Here is an 18,419-nt window from a genome sequence, read left to right as displayed (position 1 = left end):
CCCTGACACCGAGCTTCAGTGATAGAAGGGCTGGCCTGGTTCTTCTACTTCCCCATTTAATCATGAGTCTCAGTGAGAACATCATTGGTGTTTCTGACCTGGGAGAAATCTGGGCTATGAAATTGTTGCTTTTCTGTGGTGGCCTGTCATTGTAGTACATCAGAAAGGTTTTTTTGTTCTGCTCTGTTTTGCTGGCATGTGGCAGAACAAAGTTGTTCTGCCCCTTAAAGTGAGCAATAGATGAACCATGTGTTAGCTGAAATTGTGTGCTCAGACATCTGATTCCCAGCTGTGACATTTTCCCTTAACCTTTTCTAAAATAATTTTCTCTTAGAAAAAGGAACCAAGGCAAGCAATAAGTGTTCTCCAAGATATATGGCAAATCAGCATCTTAATTTTTCTATTTCAGATTTTTCTTTATAATTTCACACTTGAGCTTTTCTTTAACAACTCAGTACGTGTGAACATTTATTTTTGGTTCTAATTGCATTAGATAAGGAATTCCGATGGCAGTTGCTAATAGAAAAGGCAATTATTTAAAATGTTATTTGAACCTGTTGTTTGCCCCCTGAGGAATGCATTTATCTTTGACTTACTAAGAATAGGTAAATCCAGTGATACAAGGTTGCAGATTTTTGCCCTATCCGCTTCATCCTATTACATGAACAATGAACTTTTAACCATTTTTCAGTATATTTTCAGTATTCAGTATATATTTCATATAAAATTAAGAAATTTTACAGATTTCTAATACTTTCAGTATAAACTGAGATCTTCAGAGGACTAGAAGGATAGAGAACAAAAGAAATCTGTAGCTTTGATTTCTAACAATTAGAGAAAAAAAATTAAAGCAGACTAGTATCTATCTCCCTCAGCTTTATTTCTTAATAAAGTGTCCCTAGAAACAGCTTCAGCATCTGTTTCCAAATGTCCTGTGTTCTCCTGAATTTCTCAGTATTTGAACAGAAAGTCACAACCTCATCAGCTGTTTTAAACCTGAGGTGCGTTTCTGGGGAAATCGGGCTGAAATGCAATATGAAATGGTGGGTGACACAGGAGGGTGGGGGAAGGTCTCTTGGAGCAGTGGAAAAGTGCCCTTGAGCTGAGTCAGCACCAGACTGAGGAAACAGGTGAGGAGCTCAGGCTTCCCACCCCACAAGTTCCTTATTCTCGTCCTTGCAGCCACAAGCCTGAGCTGCCACTCTGGGCTTTGAAGTGATTGAATTCTGTGGGTCTGCACTGGTTTGTGCCATCAGGTGTATGTGTTTGGGGCACAGGTAAGTGAAGTTGGGTCAGTATGACTGGGCAGCCCCAGTGCAGCTCTCACCTAACACAGATTTGCAGCTGTTTTTCCCTGCATGGATCTCATGCATCAGTCTTTGCATCTTCCTGCCCCCTCCTGTGCTGTCCCTGTCACTGTGGGCTGTGCCAGTGTCTGGGACCTGGCAGTTCACCTGGCTGGGCCTCCTCCCTGCTCCAATATGGGATATTTGCATGAGCAGCAATGCCTCTCTTAGCATTGTGTTGCACAGATGCTTGGTGGCCATCCTAGAATGGGTTGGGTCAAAGGCAACCTCAAAGATCACCTCACTCCAAGCCCCCTGCCATGGGCAGGGACACCTCCCACTAGCCCAGGTTGCTCAGGGTCCATTCCAGCCTGACCTGGTTTTGTTGGTTTATCTGCACATTCTTCAGCAGTGTCCTTAGTGAGGTTTGTGCATGAAATCAGTGGCCATGCAAGATGGAAACCTCATCATGTGTGTAGCAACACCTGCCCTGAGAGCAGGGCACTCACCTGAGTGACTTTGGGTTGCTTTATCAACATCAGAAGAGTTGAAACATCTAAACCTGAGGGATGAATCATATAATTGCTGAAGGCAGGAAGGGGCAGTAGGGTACCACATTACTTGAACTGAAAATTGCTTTTGCCTATCTGACATCACAACCTGGGACAGGAATTCCTGCAGATTAGAAACAGGGGCCTGGGGGATTCGGACACAAACCTCTAAAGGGAGAATTGGTCCATACACGAGTAGCTGTAGCATTAAAGAGAAAAACTTTATCCTTCTGATTCTTTCTCTGTGAGAAACCACATTATTACTGTGGGGCAATGCATTTTAAGCATGTCCTGAAGCACTCATGCTAAACTTCAAAGATGTAAGACCTTCTAAAGTCTACTTTTTTTGCATATAAATGAATGTAGCCATTGAAAGAAAGGTCAGTCATCTTATATATACATGAATACAACATAACTTCCTTTGTCATGTACATAAAATACAATTTATTCAGGAATGCAGGTATGTCACATACTGTGATTCTGTTTGGTGATTTATTGGATTGATTCTCCAGAAATGAAAACATCATTGGCAAATTGTGTGGATTAATGTACTTAAACAACTGCTTTTTGAGGTGTTTCCTATGAGTTTTTTGATGGCCTAAATATTTTTTTCCCCAGGAAGGGAAGGCAGTCAAAAGAGAAAGCAGCAAAAATGTGGGGGGAAAAAAGAGGAGAAACTGAAATAGTAACAGCAGTTAGGAGGCACAATACAGGTCACAGGGGAATATATCCATAAATACCTGTGGCCAGTTCTCCTGGGTTTGCCAGTGCTCAGCCCACACCAGTTCAAAGACCTAATGCAGTTTTTAATAGTGTCAGGAACACAGTAATTGGTAGCAGTTTTGTAGATTAGATTTAAATGGCAAAGTATATGTCATAATGCAGAGTGTCTTCTTGCACTGTGTTTGTGCCTTGCTGTAGTAATAAAATTTCATTTCTGTTACCGGTACTGAAAGAATTTTAAGTGGAAGCTATTTGATATCTTGGAGTGACAAAATCATTTTGCTCAGGTGCTCTGAAAGGTTTTGCTGAGGCAAAGGGGGTTGGCTGGAGATATTTCTCAGTTCTAGGGGGGAATCACCTTTGGAAAAAGGCTTAGGAAGAGCGAGTGTGAAAATAGGAGGTGGTTTATTCTGTGTTTGTGCAGGGCACAGTAAACTGAGAGGCTGAGTTGCTGCTCAAGGGATGGGTAAGTAAATGGGGCATAATCAGTAATCCCTGCTCCTTCATGGAAAAATAGACTGTCAGACTATCATTGAAAAACAGGACATAAATTGGTGTTCTTCCCTCTAGGCACACAGTTTGTGGTGATTGGGAGTGGGGCTGAGCCCCATCCCCAGTGGGCACAGCTGTGAGCAGCAGGGGAGCAGCACTGACAGCAAGGAGCCAGGGAGTGCCCAGGGGCACTGACCAACCACCACAGGAACAGAGGGCACACAGGTGCCATGCACCAACATGGGGGGTGTAAAAGGTTGGGCTGAAGACCAAGAAGAGCAGATACAGCCTTCTGAAGGGACAGGATGGTGCTCTGTATGGGCAGTCACCTGAAGCCCTGTGATGAGGTGAGGTGTTACTGTGTGTGGGTTGGAGCTTTCTGGAGTTGTATGGTGGCACTCTGTGCACTGTGGCTGCCTTGACTGCGACACGTGCCGTGGCTTGTGCTGTGACACTTCCCCATTTCTGCTGTGTTCACCTTTCTAGCAAAATCTTGCTGCTCTCTGCTTTGGCCCAGCAGGATGTTTCCCAGTGCATTTATTTATCCATCGTGTGAGATTTCCTTGCCGCTGGACAGCACTGGGAGCTGCTCCAAGGTAGGGAGCAGTGCTGTGTGTCCCCAGCCTGCCTTGGGCATGGGTCCTGTGGGAAAATCCACTCTTAATCATTTCTGGCTGTTTTCCTTTGCTCTCTAAGACATTGCAATAAATCCTTCAGGGTCCTTGTTACCCTTTTAATGTTGTGGTAAGAGTTTTCAAAGGAATGAATGACAGTTGAGTATTGAACTCCTATTAATGGACTGAGCCATTGAACTGAATTTTATGATGCTTTTCTCTTTAAAACAAAAAATTCTGGTTGATAGAATACATAGAATGTAAATACTCTTGCAGTTTAATTAGGGAATTCCTTGTGTACTGCCCAGTATGTGTTGAGTACACTAGCAATGATTATTAAAAATGGCTATTGGAAGGAAACAAAGCAGAAACCATGGAAACTGTAGGCAACTGGCATGGTAGGACTCTATTATGAAGCAAAAGTTTGGGGCTGAGGGCAAATTCAAATCCTGAAATAAAATTTGAGGTAATTTTTCCTAAAGCTGTGGATGTTGATCTATCTGAGTTTTGTTTAAATGACTTTTTACAAGGCCACACTAGACTTAAACATACAGACTATTAGCAGGTCAAAACAAACCTCATAAAACCATGATATGATGTGGGTGCAAAAACTCAGTTTCATGTTGTCCTTTAAATGGCCAGATGTACATACATAAATTGTACATCCTGATATCAATGCCAGAAATCTAATAATTCCTTTTTCTATTAAGCTGTGAGTAGCAACTATGAGGAGTATTAGATTTTTCCTTTCATTGTTCATTAAACATGGCTGAATATCAAAATTTCTCATTCTGAAGCAGTATGATAGATGTACACCTTCTTTTTAGACAGAAGTACTCTTCTGGCTAAGGATTTTATTATGCACAGGATACAGCTTTTATTTATTTAAAGCCATATTTTTAAGGCAAAGATGAGATTTAATACAATGTACTTTTTGACATCTGCATAGGAATGAATTTGACTTGAAAATGACATTTCTTCACATGTTAGAAGAAATCCACAGTTGGTACTGCCTGCAGAGATTTCTGAAGTTCAAGTTGTATGTGAATTAGAGGGGGGAAATCCCTTTTCTCTTTTCAGCTTCCTTCTTTCATTCAGCCTTTTCCCCTGTGCTTGGTTTAATGACCACAGGGTTCCAGTGCATCTGTCCATGGTGAAAGAAAAAGCAGTGTCAGTGTTCAATAACAGAGACAACAGTAAAGGGTTTGTTCCTTAAAGTGATCAGCCATGAAATACAAGAAGGTGTAAAGAACTCTTATTTTAAATGCACAGTGGCTGCCTGTATGTTAAATCTAAGATGACAGATTTATTTACTGAAATCCACAACCAGCACAGTAACCTCTTTTATTGTGCATGGTGCAAACAGGGATATTTGCCCTCCACAGGTCTAGCAATATTCACATTTAGAAACCTAGTATTAAATTTAAAACATGGTGACCCAAAGATTTCTTGCAGTTTTCTGTTTATTATAAAATCTGTTTTCCTATTACCTAGGGCCTTTTCCTTATTTAAACAATTTCCATGGTATCAGCTCACCATGCTTTTGCCTGCCTGACCCCTGCTAGGAACCTGCTTGAGGGAAGAATTCCTTAGTGCTGGATGTTGGGCACTAATAAAACATGAAACCACCTGCTTCATCATAAAATACAGGATCCTTAAACATTCCAAACCTTCAGGTCTGTCTTTGGCACTGTAAAGAAAGGTAACTGTAAAACTCAGTGTTAAATGTGAAGTGCAAAACTTAGAGGCACTAGAATCTCTCTTACACAAGATTTTTTTTGGTGTATTACAGCAGAGCAAATTTCACTAATAATGTCATGTGCTCATGTAGCTACCAATTTCAGTGGGAGTTAAGCAGGTACTAATAATGTGCTTTTGAAAATCCAGTGGACTCATTTTGTACTTTTACTACTTAGTAAATGAAATACTTTTGCAGAAATTGGCCCTGAGCTCCTGAATGAGAATATATTTTCCATTACTTAATTTTCCTTCATCTCTGTCTTGAAGTGTTCAAAATTCTTGGCTGAGTAGCTGTGAAGTTTCTGAACCAAAGTCTGAAGAAGAGCTGCTTTTTCCATTTGTTATCCTCTTAAAAGCAGGTTCTCTTTAGAAATACAAATTCTGAATATTCAAACGTTTAGAATAAGGGATTCTGTTTGAGACAATGTGGGAGAATGGTCTAAATCCTTAAGAGCATGCAGTAGAACACACTCTTTTTTTAGGTTTACTGAATTAGTAGAGGAACAGTGAGGCAGCACAACATGTGTGAGGGTCTGAGGCACCAGGCTTAGGTGTCCAAGGGGACAGAGCTGGTGTGGAAGTCAGCAAGGTTGAATCCAATCAATATGAGCTGAACTTCACAGTTCTGGGTGTCCTTTGGGCTGTTTTAGACACACACACATTGGCATTTATGTACATTTGAGCGTGTGTGCATGCAGCTCCTCCCTGGGAATGGAAGGCTGGAAGGGATGGTGAAGAGGGAGGAGCATTTGTTGGAAGTTTCCTTGCACTCAACTCTGCTGCTTCTGGGGGCTCATGAGTTAGAGGCTGAGCAGTGGGGAACAGGAGCACATTGTTTAGGCTCCCCATGGAATGCTTCACGGCGGGAAACATTCACTGCTCCCTACCTCAGTGTGTGAAGGCTCTGTAGCCCAAAAGCTGGAGCTGTGCTTGCCTTGCCTTCTGCATGTCTGAGCAGCTCTGGTGCTGTTCTGGGCACAGGCTCCTTCCAAACAGCAGCAGCAGCACCCAGGGAGTGCCAAGTGAGCAGTGCTGGATGTGCCTGTGTAAAGCAAAGGGCTTTCCCTGCTGTGCTGGCTCCTGGCTGGGGGAGTGCTGTGAAGGTTTACATGTATGTGTGTACATATGTCTTAAATAGAGCATTTGTTCTGGACAGCTTTTCCTACTAATTTGCTCTTGTCCTTCATGGCTAGCTTGTTTCTTTCTTTCCCCCTTCTGCTGTATTTCACAAATTTTAAAATGAGGCCATCAAAATAAATTTTAATGTTTACTGTCCCTGCATTCACAGATCACCTTTGGAAGAGCTAAATTTACTGCAAGATTCCTCACTAAAATATAGTTTTTGCTAACAAAAAAAAATTCTAAGTGATTTTTTTACTTAGACTTTAAAATAGGCGTCTGTATTTTTTCTTTCCTAAATTATGATATACCAAAGGACCTGGACTAAAATGCCAGATCACTTTGGCATCTAGTCTATTAGGGAAGCTGCTATGCTGACCTATTTTCCTTTAACATTAATTAAATTGGTTGAGGGATGTTCCTTCACTGCCAGGTGTGGTGTAGGATGCAGTCTCCCTTAGTAACTCTCGCTTCAGTGTCATTGGTGTAGGTCTTGACTGGGTAAGACAGTTGGGTCTGGGATTTGCTGGGTCAGAGGAATGCCTTTATTTTCTGGGAGCTTTTTAGATGTGTGATGCAGATTGTGGCACCATTCAGGTGACAGATTTGATCCTGAAGTGGCTTCAAGCTAACTCTGTTTTACCTCTGGATGTCATTCTGAGTCAAGGACCAGCTGCAGGGTCTTAGCTCTGTGAAGTAACCTAGATCTAAGCTTGGGGATGTGGCACAGGTCCACACTGCAGGGAGATGCAGTTCCAGTAGTTCAAAATGTTTCAGTGGGTCGCTCTCAGTGATGGAATCGGTGTATTTTTGCAGGATCAAACCCTAGACTTATGATAAGGGGTTATAAATGTGGACAGCAGTTGTAAATTTTAAAATAGATTAAATTGTGTCGTCTTATGTTTCACTGTTTGTCTCTGACAGCTTTCCAGTGGCTTTTAGGGTCCTTCCTAAAATGAGATGTGATGAGGTACTGCTGGGTTTCCAAGTTTAACTTTACCCAATATCATGTCGGTTTTTTCTACCTGCCTTTTGTTTTTACTAGAATGCAGTGCAAGTTCACAGATTTGAGAGTTTTTTAGGTTGGGAAGAGTTGTTTGTGGGGTTCTAGAGCTGGAGTGGTGGGGCTGTGCACCATGTGCCCCTCCTCTGGTGTGGGAAATGGTGCCAAACCCACGGGTGGCACTGCAGAGCTGGGGCCCTGTCTGCAATCTGCTCTCCCTGTTTCTTTATAGTCCTTATGGGCCAACAGGGAATACAGGGAACAGCTAAAGACAAAGAATAAACGAGGGGGATTACGTGGTGAATATCTTCAGCTATGATGTGGAAAATCTTCAGGTGGGAACCCTGCCCTGAAAGATGGGTTTTTGTTTCCTCATCCCTTTGCTCAGCACTGTGGGTCTGTGGAGACCAAACATTTTATAACAGCCACCACAGACTGGAGCCCAATGGGGGTTGATGGCAGAGGCTTGGGAAGAGGACACACCACAGAAAGGAGAAGCACTGAATTCAAGTGAGATATGAGCTGTTAGAAAAGCTAAAATTAAAAAAACCTAAAGATGTCTGGAAAAGCTAAAATGTAATTCAAGCTTTCTGACCTAAGCTAAGCTGCACTGTGACAGGAGGGTGCCTGCTTTCTTCTGGAAAAAAAAGGCCATCCTATCTCAGGGCATCCATGCTGTGGGATCAGATGTTGTTGCCTGGTATAGTTCCTCAGGCAACAATCTGGGGGCTTAAATTCCTAGCTGTTATCCCTCTTCCACAAATGGTAGAGGTCTCACAGCAACCACAAGCAAGGATATTTTAACCAACAATATTGACAGAGACAATTTATAGCCTATTGTGTGGATGCAGCTGCTGAGCATTCATATCCTGCCACCGTCTTGGCATTCCTGACTTTATTTTTGACAAAGGGTGTTTAGCCAGGAATACCTTCAGACCTCAGCATAATTCATATCTTGGCTATTTGCGTCTTTTCTCTATTGACTTTCTCCAGCTTTCTTTCCTTCCTTTACTTCTCATACATACACACATCTCTGGTTGAAAAAAAAAACAAAAAGAAAAAGTGTGTATGTGTAAGTAAATGAAACGAAAATCATAATCACAAACCATAAATAAAACTTGGTATCAGAAGAAATGGCAGTTTGGCAAATATTTTACATAAATCAATTCTGAAGCCAATAACATTTCTGCATTTACTACTGCAATTAAAAATCTTTTTACACAGATAAGAGACATAATGTTTTGAAGGTCCGTCTTTTCAAACCCCACTTTTAGGGTTTCCTTAGGTGCTTACTGCAGAGAGGATGCTCAGTGTGTTCTGCCAAGGCATTGCAAAGCCTGTGAGCAGAGAGCTGGGGAGAAAGTCTTTGTGCAGGTATTTTTTACTTGATGAAACTATCAGTTTTACCTTTTACCCAGGTAAGATGTGCTCAGTCATAAAGCTCAGCCCAGCTGCAGTGCCCCCAGGTCATGGAGTGTCCATGCAGCTCCCTCTGAGCTCCCCAGAGCAGTCCTGGGTCAAAGCACACAAGCAGGGCTGCAGTGCCCAGCTAGCCTGTGCCTTGGCACCCTGCAGAAGTCAGGAAATCACTTTTCTCCCTTGCTACATCACACAAAGATTCCTTCTTCAGCTGCCTTTGTTACTATTTCCTGACTAAGTTTTCACAGTATGTTCATCCTTGCCACAGCCCAGGTTAAGAGGGACAGAGCAACATCCCAAATCTGGTGGAACAGTGGCTGGAGGATGGGCGTAGATTATTTTCCCCAAGTAACCTGGATGAAGAGTGAGGCAAGGAACAAAAAGCTGAGAGTCTGATTTTCACCCCTGCTTTTTCCTGGTGTGCAGCACAGTGGCACAATGTCCAGGACACACTGTGCAGTTGCATCTTGCTGAGCCCATGGGCATTCTGCTGCAAGTGGGAGCTCCCTCCACCACTGCTGAGGGGCTGCTGGGTGTGAGAATGATGGTCAATCACCCTTAAGATTTTTGAGTGATCTCCAAGCAGTTTGAGTGAAGTACCAAGCAGTTTCAGCCAAAAGTATTGATATAAATTAATAATTAGTGACTTGCAGCATCTTGAAAAGCAGCCCCATGCTTAGGATTTTTATTTTTTAAAGCTTCCCCTGTTTTTTATCTTGCCTGCAGGGAGGCTCAGCCTGCTGGCTGGCTCAGCACACAGAGGAGAGCTTGGTGTGGCTGTGATTGACAGGGCCATGGTGTTCTGTCAAGGAGGTTTTGATTTAAAAACCAAGTGGTTTTGGAAAATTTCAATGGAATAGCTTCCAGTGACCTGAACTGAAGCTGCCTTTCAAACATAGGGATGCTCATCCTTTTCTATCCCCTTTCCTTCTCTAATCCATCTGCAATTCTTGTGGGGAGACAGAGAGGTCTCTGTTATTTCCTGGTCTATGCTATTTTCTCCTCTCCCTGTCTTTCAGCACTGAAGTATCTCAGCAATGCCAGGAGGCTGGTATGCCTGGGAGGGTAAGAATAGTCTACAATGGCAGAGATCACTCCTGTTGTTGCCTGTCCACTTGCAGTTGCCTGGACAGAGGATCCACACAGAGGTAGGAGCAACAGGATCTGACAAGCTAGAGCTTTTGTAAGGCAATGTGTTAAAGCCTGAAGAAGAACAACATTCAAAACCAACAGTCCTGTTCAAATCATCAAAATAATCCTTCAACCCATTGTTTTGGCTGAGTTCCTGATTTCTGCCCTTGACCCTCAGCAAAAATGTCTTCCTTTTTTACTTTTTCTTCCATTTTTCTACCCTCTTTTTTCCCTGTCTAGGTCTAATTTCCTTTGGAAATGACAAAACTGTTAGGACATCAGGAGCTGGAAGTGTTTTGAGCCTGTTCAAACATGGAGCACTGGGACTCACTGGGATTTTTGATAGTCACACTCAACTATAATGTGACTATTGTGGGTAAGTATTTTAAAAAAGCCCTCCTCTTTCTTTGGCTGCTTCAAATCCTGAAGCCAACCAAGTGCCCTACTGATAATCAACTTTAATTTCAGGCTGTGGTTCTGTGATCTTTCAGGCTGTGGTTCTGTGATCTGTACAGTGAGTTGTTTCCTTGATACCTGATAGAATAGATTAATGTATTTATTTTCTTGCTAACAGATTGCTTCTCTTTCTTTGATAGGTTTTTCCCGAACATTGCATAAAGTATTCTGGCAAGGTTTTCACATTTGGGTCTTGATGACAGGGTTCCCTGTCAGCTGAGAGAAGGGATCATGGTAAAAACACACAGAAGTAATGCTGATTGCTTCTTATACCACCTAAAGTGAATGGTAGAATGCATGCAATAGTTTAGTAACAAATTAAAAAACTTAAGAGGACAGAAGAACCACTCTCTTTTACAGGAGGAAGTTTGTGGTTACTACCATTGTGGTTAATTATTGCTTTTCATTCTTTATTTTTGTAAATAATAAGGATCGTATGCATTTAAAAAAAAAAAAAAAAAAGCAAACCCAAGCAAAGTGCCATTGTCTTTTCCTTAGCTGTTTGCTGTTTATTTTTCACCTGTGTAATTTAAAGAAGATTCTGTTCCTCTTTCATGGGCTACTTTGAGCAAAGTGTGAGCCAGAGGAAAACTTTCAAGGGCCCTTTAAAGATCTTTGCCTGCAGCAGTTGCTGTAGTTTATGCTGTGCACTGCAGGGAGCATCCAGCTGAGCCCCAGCAGGGCTGCTGGGGAGATTTGTTCTTGTGTGTTAAATCAGGATTGGGTCTTTAGGGACAGGGATGCATGGAGGGGTTATCTCTCAAATGTATGTCACACTAAACTACTTCCTAAGGAGCCATTGATTTTTCTTAAGCAGTACTCCCCATTGTACATGTTCAAATTAAAAATTGATAGTGAAATAGCATGTAGTGTTTTGAGCCTAATTAACTAATGAGCTTCAAACACTTTGAGGTCCTCACAGGGAAAAAAATGCTACCAAAGGATGAAACATGGTTTGCTAAAGATGACAGATTCTGTGGAGCTGGGGTTTCCTATTGACCCACTGTCAAAAAGTGAGTAACAGCACAGCCTGCCAGCAAACACAGGCAGCTGGAAACAGCAAAACCACCACCACAACCCAGGTGATTAAAGATAAAATGGAAAAGCCTCAATTCATTTATGGTTGGGTAATATATTATTTTGCCAGGAGCAGCAGTTTCTCTGATGATCTCTCATCAACCTTAGATATTCTTCAGGTTTTTCGTTTCAGAATGCAGTTTTACTGTTCCAACCTGTAATCTGTCTACTGGCCACAAATGGTTTTCAGAGGGCACTTGAAGTGTATGTTCAGTACAATAATAGGTATCACACAATGTTATGGAAATACTTGAATATTTCAAATTCATACCAACTACTGGGAAATAGCTTTATGGGAAATATAGAAGAAAATTCTCCAAGGCACTGCCCGTAAATAGTTTTATAGTTTACAGAAAAATCCTTTGTGACATTTTTTTAAAGCCTTTACAGTGTGTATTGGTGCTATTTCACAGATTGCACACAAAACCTTATGCGCATGTAAGATGTGCATTCACTATTAATGACCTGAGCTTTTCACTACATTTCTCAGCCATTAATTCTGTATAATATACTTCTTTAGTCACTGAATCTTGCTCTTTCTCTGCCTGTGTTTCCAATTCCTGTCTTAACAATATTTAAAACAGAATTCATCTCATAATTCTTTAATGTTGTTTTTTTCTCCCCCCTTTTTTTTGTTTTCAAACAGGCTTTTTCCTCTTTTTTATTTTTTTTTTTGGTAGTGAATTATTAAATTAAATTACTTTTTCAAAACTATATAGGGAATTGGTGACAGGATTCAAAAGGAAATGTGAGAAATTCAAATGCTAAACTGAACTTCAGATGTTGAATATGTGTTTGTACAGAATGCATTTTTAACTTTTGACAACAGAATGGTAAATCTTTAAGCCTTCCTATCCTGACCAGGAAAAGGTTTTAGAATGTCACAAATTCATAGAGGGGTTTGATAGAAGGGAACTTTGTCTGAGTGGAGAAAGTCTGCTCACAGAGGTGAACAAAGGTTGGAAATCATGGCCAAGATGGGGCAACCAAAGAAACAACAGAGAAATGTCTGGGGTGCACATTTGCACAAATCTATGTTTGTAGAACACTTCGCATAAATTTGCTAATAATAAAAATAATAACTAATTAATAGCTTGCTAGTAAATACCATTCTAAACACAGCAGAGACTTTGTTGGTCAAAGTAAACTTTACATGCAATGTCATGGCCAAGACCAAGAGCAAATACTATGTCATAGAGCAATCTTTTCTGCCTCTAGACAAGTCTCATACTGTGTTACCTGAACTGTATTGTTGAAATAGAACAAAATTCAGGTGCAGGAGCCCAACAATAAGGAAAAACTGTGAGGAAAATTGATTGTTTAGTCAGTTTTGATCTCTTTTTATCAGAGAGTTTTCATTAGGTTTCTGTTGGCATGGCTTACTGTGTGTTTAACTCTGATGTTGTTGAGTCTAGATGAAGATTACGGAATATGTTGGCTACACATTTTCACTGGATTTTCAATCCCAGTCAAAAAAAAAAAAAAAAAGGAGAGATTGTTTCCTCAAATGCCTCATGTATAGAAAGAGCATCACTGCATGACCTGCCTTCCTTCTCAGGATCTGACCCTTTCTTACCTTTCCTTCTCCTTAGGGAAGCTCTGGCTGGTGCTGATGATCCTGCTGCGCCTGGCACTGGTGGTGTTAGCAGGGTACCCCCTGTACCAGGACGAGCAGGAGCGCTTTGTGTGCAACACCCTGCAGCCAGGGTGCTCCAACGTTTGCTACGACTTGTTCTCCCCCGTGTCTCCCTTCAGGTTCTGGCTCATTCAGACTGTGTCTGTCCTGCTGCCCTATGCTGCGTTCAGCATTTATGTGCTGCACAGGGTGGCTGTGCACATTGTCAGAGTGCACTGTCTGCTGCATGGGTGCAGGAGCAACAAGGGTTTGCCAAGCCCCAAAGGTGTGAAGCAGCTCTGTAGAGGTGCAGTTGTCAATAGAGTAGATTGTGGTGCAGACAACCTAAGTGTCCTTAATTTTTCAGGGGCATATACTGTTCAACTTTTTGTTAGGACCCTACTTGAGGTTGCCTTTGCAGCTGTGCAATATTTCCTTTTTGGGTTTTTTGTTCCTGACCGCTTTTCATGCCACCACTCACCTTGCACGAGCACTGTTGACTGTTACATCTCCAGGCCCACTGAGAAATCCATCATGATGATTTTCATCTGGGGGGTCAGCAGTCTGTCCTTCCTGCTCAGCCTTGCTGACCTTGTCTGTGCCCTCCGGGGAACGACAGCAAGGAACCAGGAGAACAAGCAGCTGGCAAACCTCTGCCCAGAGCAGGAGTGCAGGATACACCTTCCCCCAGCCCAGCACAGTGGCTCCTCTCCACCTCAAAGCAGGGATGGCCCAGCAGCAAACAGTTGTCACACCAGTGATGGCTCCTGCTCACCTCTCCCTGAGGAGGAAGAGGAGGCTGTTCTTCATCCTGGAGGTGTCCCCCAGCAACGTGCCAGCCCTAACCTCAGCAGCAGTAATTTCTGTGTGCCAGCAGACCTTGCTGTTCAGCAGCAGAGCACTGAAGAGCCCTTGTGTGCCAGTGACCACCAAGGAACTCCCTGCAGCCAAGTGAGACCCAGACTGCAGCAAGACTTCATTAAAGATTCTGCCCTGGCTTTGAGACCTCAGATGGAGGCTCCCCTTGGGGTTTCTTCCTCTGTTGTTCAGGGCAAGCTTTTAGGGTTCTACCCTTCAGCTGAGCTAAAAAGCCCTGATGAGCAATCGAATTATAGCAGCTCTAGCTGCCTGAGGTCAAAAAAGTCTGAATGGGTATAGAAGCCAGAGTGAGCCCTGTGCTGTGACCTTGGCAGGCAAATCATTGCATCACTGAAGAGGCTTCAGGGAGTTTCAGCTGAATCCCCTGGCTGTGGTCATGCTGCAGGGACACTCGACTCCATTAGAGAAGAAGAAAAACTTTGAATAAGAGTGTGAAGGGTTTGAACATTAAGGGACGTGTTCCTTAGAAAATGTGACATCTTTATGGTTTTCTGCATGTAGATGGTTTAAAAAGGCTGTGGACTGTTGCTGATGTGACTGACCTCGTTTTCCAGGAGTATGTGTGAACACTTGCTTACTCTAACCTAGTTTTACGGCAAAAGATTGAGCTTAGCCAAGATTGGTCGTCTACTCTCAGAAGCCTAATTTATCTCCTCATGCTAAATTCTCAAAGCCCACTCTGAGACAGGATATTCAAGAAGAAGACTAGACAGTGAATAAAATAAAAACACTTGTTTTGTAGCAAGGTGTTAATTTGTTAAAACCCCTGGATTCTATTTCTTGAAGGCAATACCCCTCTCCCAGCCAGCAGTGCCAGGGCAGTTCCTTTCTCTGACACTGATACCAGCTGCAGTCTGACCACACCTGAGGTATTCAACTATAACACCTTCCAGTACCTAGAGGAGCCCAAAGAAAAGCCAGAGAGGGCTTTTTACAAGTGCATGTAGTGATAGGACAAGGAGAAATTGCTTCAAACTGAAGCAGGGTAGGTTGTTTTTTTTTTGCTTGATGGCGGTGAGGCAGTGGAAGAATTTGCCCAGAGAAGCTGTGGATGTCCTGGATGTCCCACACCTGGAGGTGTTCAAGGTCGGCTTGGATGCAGCTTGGAGCACTCTGGTTTCGTGGAAAATGTCTCTGCCTATGGCAGGGGTGGTGGAACTAAATGATCTTTAATGTCCCTTCCAACCCAAACCATTCTATGAACTCCAACAACCTCCAAAGCAGAGTGGCTGCATCCACATCAGCTGCTGGGCATGGTCCCGTGCTTGGGAATTTCCCAGGAGACAGCAAGGAGGTGTGAGCCAGAAGGGTGTCAGGGGATGCTGCAGCAGCTGACAGGGACTGAGCAGCAATGCTCCTGCTCTGCTGCACTGACACCTCTGCAGGTGTTACATCTCAGCCTCAAATGGGCACATAGGGTCTCAGTTTCAGGAGGTGGGAATGAGTCACCTGACCTGCTTTAGGGGTCTCTAAAGGTAAGGTGAGTCACTTTCTAGATACACCTATTTCTCCCACAATGTGATTATCTCAGACCTGGGTTTAGGGAAAATGGTTTCTACCCTGAAAGAAGGATACAGTGGCAATGTCTATATCAAAGTGCTCACCCTCTTTGTCTGACAGACTCATAATGCTAATAATTTGAAAACATGTCTAAATTGAGTGAATCACAGAAGATTTTATTACAATTACACTTTGTGCCTTCCTTCAGTGTTAATTCTGTCGCATTTGCATAAGCGTGGTCCAGCACCCGAGCACAGCAGTGCGTGAGATGAATTTTCCTTTTGGTACAAGTCAGTGGGGTTTGAAGGTTGCACATACCTGCAGATCACCAGTGGGAGTGGATGTGGAGGAGTGTGTATCCAGAGAAATGTGCTGGTGGTAATGTCTTATAAAACAAATTATTCTGAGGGTGTCAAGAACTGGTGTTTGTAGATCCTGCTTGGTGCTTTGATGCAGTTTAAAGCAGGGACAGGTCCAGCCTTGCTCCTGGGCTGCCAAATTTCTGTAATAACTCAAGGGCTGGCTCCCATGTGCAGGGCATGAAGGGACAACAGCTTTCACAGTCTACCTTTTCTCTCCTATGAGTGCAGGAGTCTGCAAGACAGGCTCATCTCACCTGTGTATTATTTCTCACATGTACAAGGTAAAGACTAGCAATTATCCCTTCTCTTCTGCATTCCCCCAAAATCAGGTGGCTTGATAGGTAGACAGAACTGCTCTTTGGGTCAGGAACAGAGTACTTTGGGATCCTGAGGTAGGCGGTGGGCATTTTTAATCATTACCTTCCAAGTAAGGTTTTCCTCTCCATTAGCTCTGTTTGTTTCTGTTATTGTGCATGCTTGTTGTGTGATTTGTCATTTCCAGGGTAGAAGCAGCATTAATTATTAAACTTATCATAGGCAGAAAAACATTAAATATTTAAACTTCTCGTCCTCCAAAGCCTCTTTAATGGGGTCTGTGCTGATTACACATGCCATGACAAACCATTGCAACACTGAAACCTTTTATGATTCATTGCTTCTTCTCAGATGTGAGAAGGAATGCAAGGAGCAAATGTGGATTCAGCCTATTGCATACATCCCACAGCATGAGATATAAATAAGGTAGGAAAAATAATAAATGCATTGTGGCTGGACACAGTTTGGGTTTTTTCTCTCTGGTTAGACATTTTTTAATCACTGAAGAGTCTCATTTGAAATTGGAAAGATCCTCTTTGTGTTTGAAATGAAAAGTGAAATTAGTGGATGTCATTGTTTGTCTGCAGAGACTGTGGCCTTTGGGTTGTGCTGCATCTCTGCAGACCTGGCTGATTTTGGGACTTGTGGCTCCATTGAAACATAATTCAGTCAATGTAACAAGCACTTAATGTGTTTATAAAAACTGTACATTAAAAGAGAAAAAATTGGTATGAAATTTTCCCTGGGGGGTGAATAGAAACCTCTGGCATCAGCAACCTGCTCCTAGGGCAATGACTCAGGACCTTTTACTACTATTTCTCCACACTTATAAAGCCACATTTATTCATTACAAAGATGCAGCAAGGTCAGCTGATTTGTCAGCAAAGGAAGAAGTGTAAAGGAAGTTTGAACTGTTGTGAACTTCCAGAGCTCAGTGGAATTAAAAGTGATGGTTGGGAGGGACATCCACAGTGGGGAGGAGAAAATAGCAAAAGATGTGCTTGAAAAAAAAAATCAGCTCTAATTTCTCCTTGCATTCAATATCACTGAAAGTGGAGGTGCTGTAGACATGCCTAGATGTCTTAGAGCGAAGAAAGAGCTGATAGATGTGAGGAAAAGAAGCAGCAAAACTTTCTGCTGTTAAAACTGAAATTTAATCTTTTAAACTCATGTATTGGTGTTGTCTTTCCAGAAATTATTGCATACTCAGAAAAATGTTACAGAAGGTTCTTATTATGCTTAAATAATTTCTTAACCTATCTACTTCAGAAAAGCATTTCAAAGATGGGTTGAAAGCAAAATTCTCCTCAAACTGCCCTCAGAGAGCTTTGCCTTGTGCTCAGAGTGCAGGTGTCACTTGCACCCTAGAGTGGCTTTATGGAACAACACAGAAGATATATATATCTATATATGTCTATATATATTTTTTTTTTTTTCTCATCCGGCCTCATGTGGTGCTGACCATGAGATTATGCAGAAAGGATTGAGCTCCCTGGAAATAAGAGTTGGAACTGATCAGAACATCTAGGATAAAATAATTTTCACGTAAGAAATAAAATTTTTATTGGAAAATTATTAAAATGTCTTAAAAATGTTTTTGTTCTTAGTATCTTCAATTGCACTTCAATAGCAATTCTCTTGCTAAGTAAGTATCTAGTAGGCTGCTGGAGGCACAGAATTTTCATGTTTTCTATGCTGCAAAATCAAGTATCACTGGAAGTTTCTGCAGTATGAACACGATTGAAAGAAAAAAATCAATTTTGTTGCCTCTAACTAAAATATATTTACATTTTTCTCTAAGCAAATATTTTTTCAATTTTTTTGTTTCGTTTTGTAATATATTTTTAAAACCATAGTCAAAGCCAAACTAGTTTAGAAGCCAAGTTTCAGTCAGTTATAATCACTTTATCCTCTTCTTGCACTTTTTAGGTTGGGTCACTTTGATTTACTCTCAGCAGCATAACAGAAAGCTGTGACTCTCTCTTCTCTTGTGAAAGACACCGTACACAGGTGTCTAGGGAATGTATAATTTCCTGTCAGCAGCAGTTGTTCTCCATGAATATCTCAGTTCAGCCCAGAATAAGTATTAAATCTGAAGTTAGCAGTGTAGAGACATCCTCAATGTGTTCTTTCAAGT

General features: G+C 42.1%; 1 protein-coding gene across 1 annotated transcript; it reads left to right on the top strand.

Annotated features, from left to right (window-relative positions):
* Positions 1–9,340: 9,340 nt before the first annotated feature.
* On the top strand, positions 9,341–15,159 carry GJD4 (gap junction protein delta 4). The gene is made up of 3 exons (XM_074528067.1): positions 9,341–10,095; positions 10,319–10,454; positions 13,204–15,159. Exons 2-3 carry the CDS (start codon positions 10,391–10,393, stop codon positions 14,382–14,384), a joined length of 1,245 nt encoding a protein of 414 aa, XP_074384168.1. The 5' UTR covers positions 9,341–10,095; positions 10,319–10,390; the 3' UTR covers positions 14,385–15,159.
* Positions 15,160–18,419: the final 3,260 nt, after the last annotated feature.

The sequence above is a fragment of the Zonotrichia albicollis genome, chromosome 1 (assembly GCF_047830755.1).
Source record: "Zonotrichia albicollis isolate bZonAlb1 chromosome 1, bZonAlb1.hap1, whole genome shotgun sequence".
Lineage (NCBI taxonomy): Eukaryota > Metazoa > Chordata > Aves > Passeriformes > Passerellidae > Zonotrichia > Zonotrichia albicollis.
This window is presented reverse-complemented; position numbering and strand designations above follow the sequence as displayed.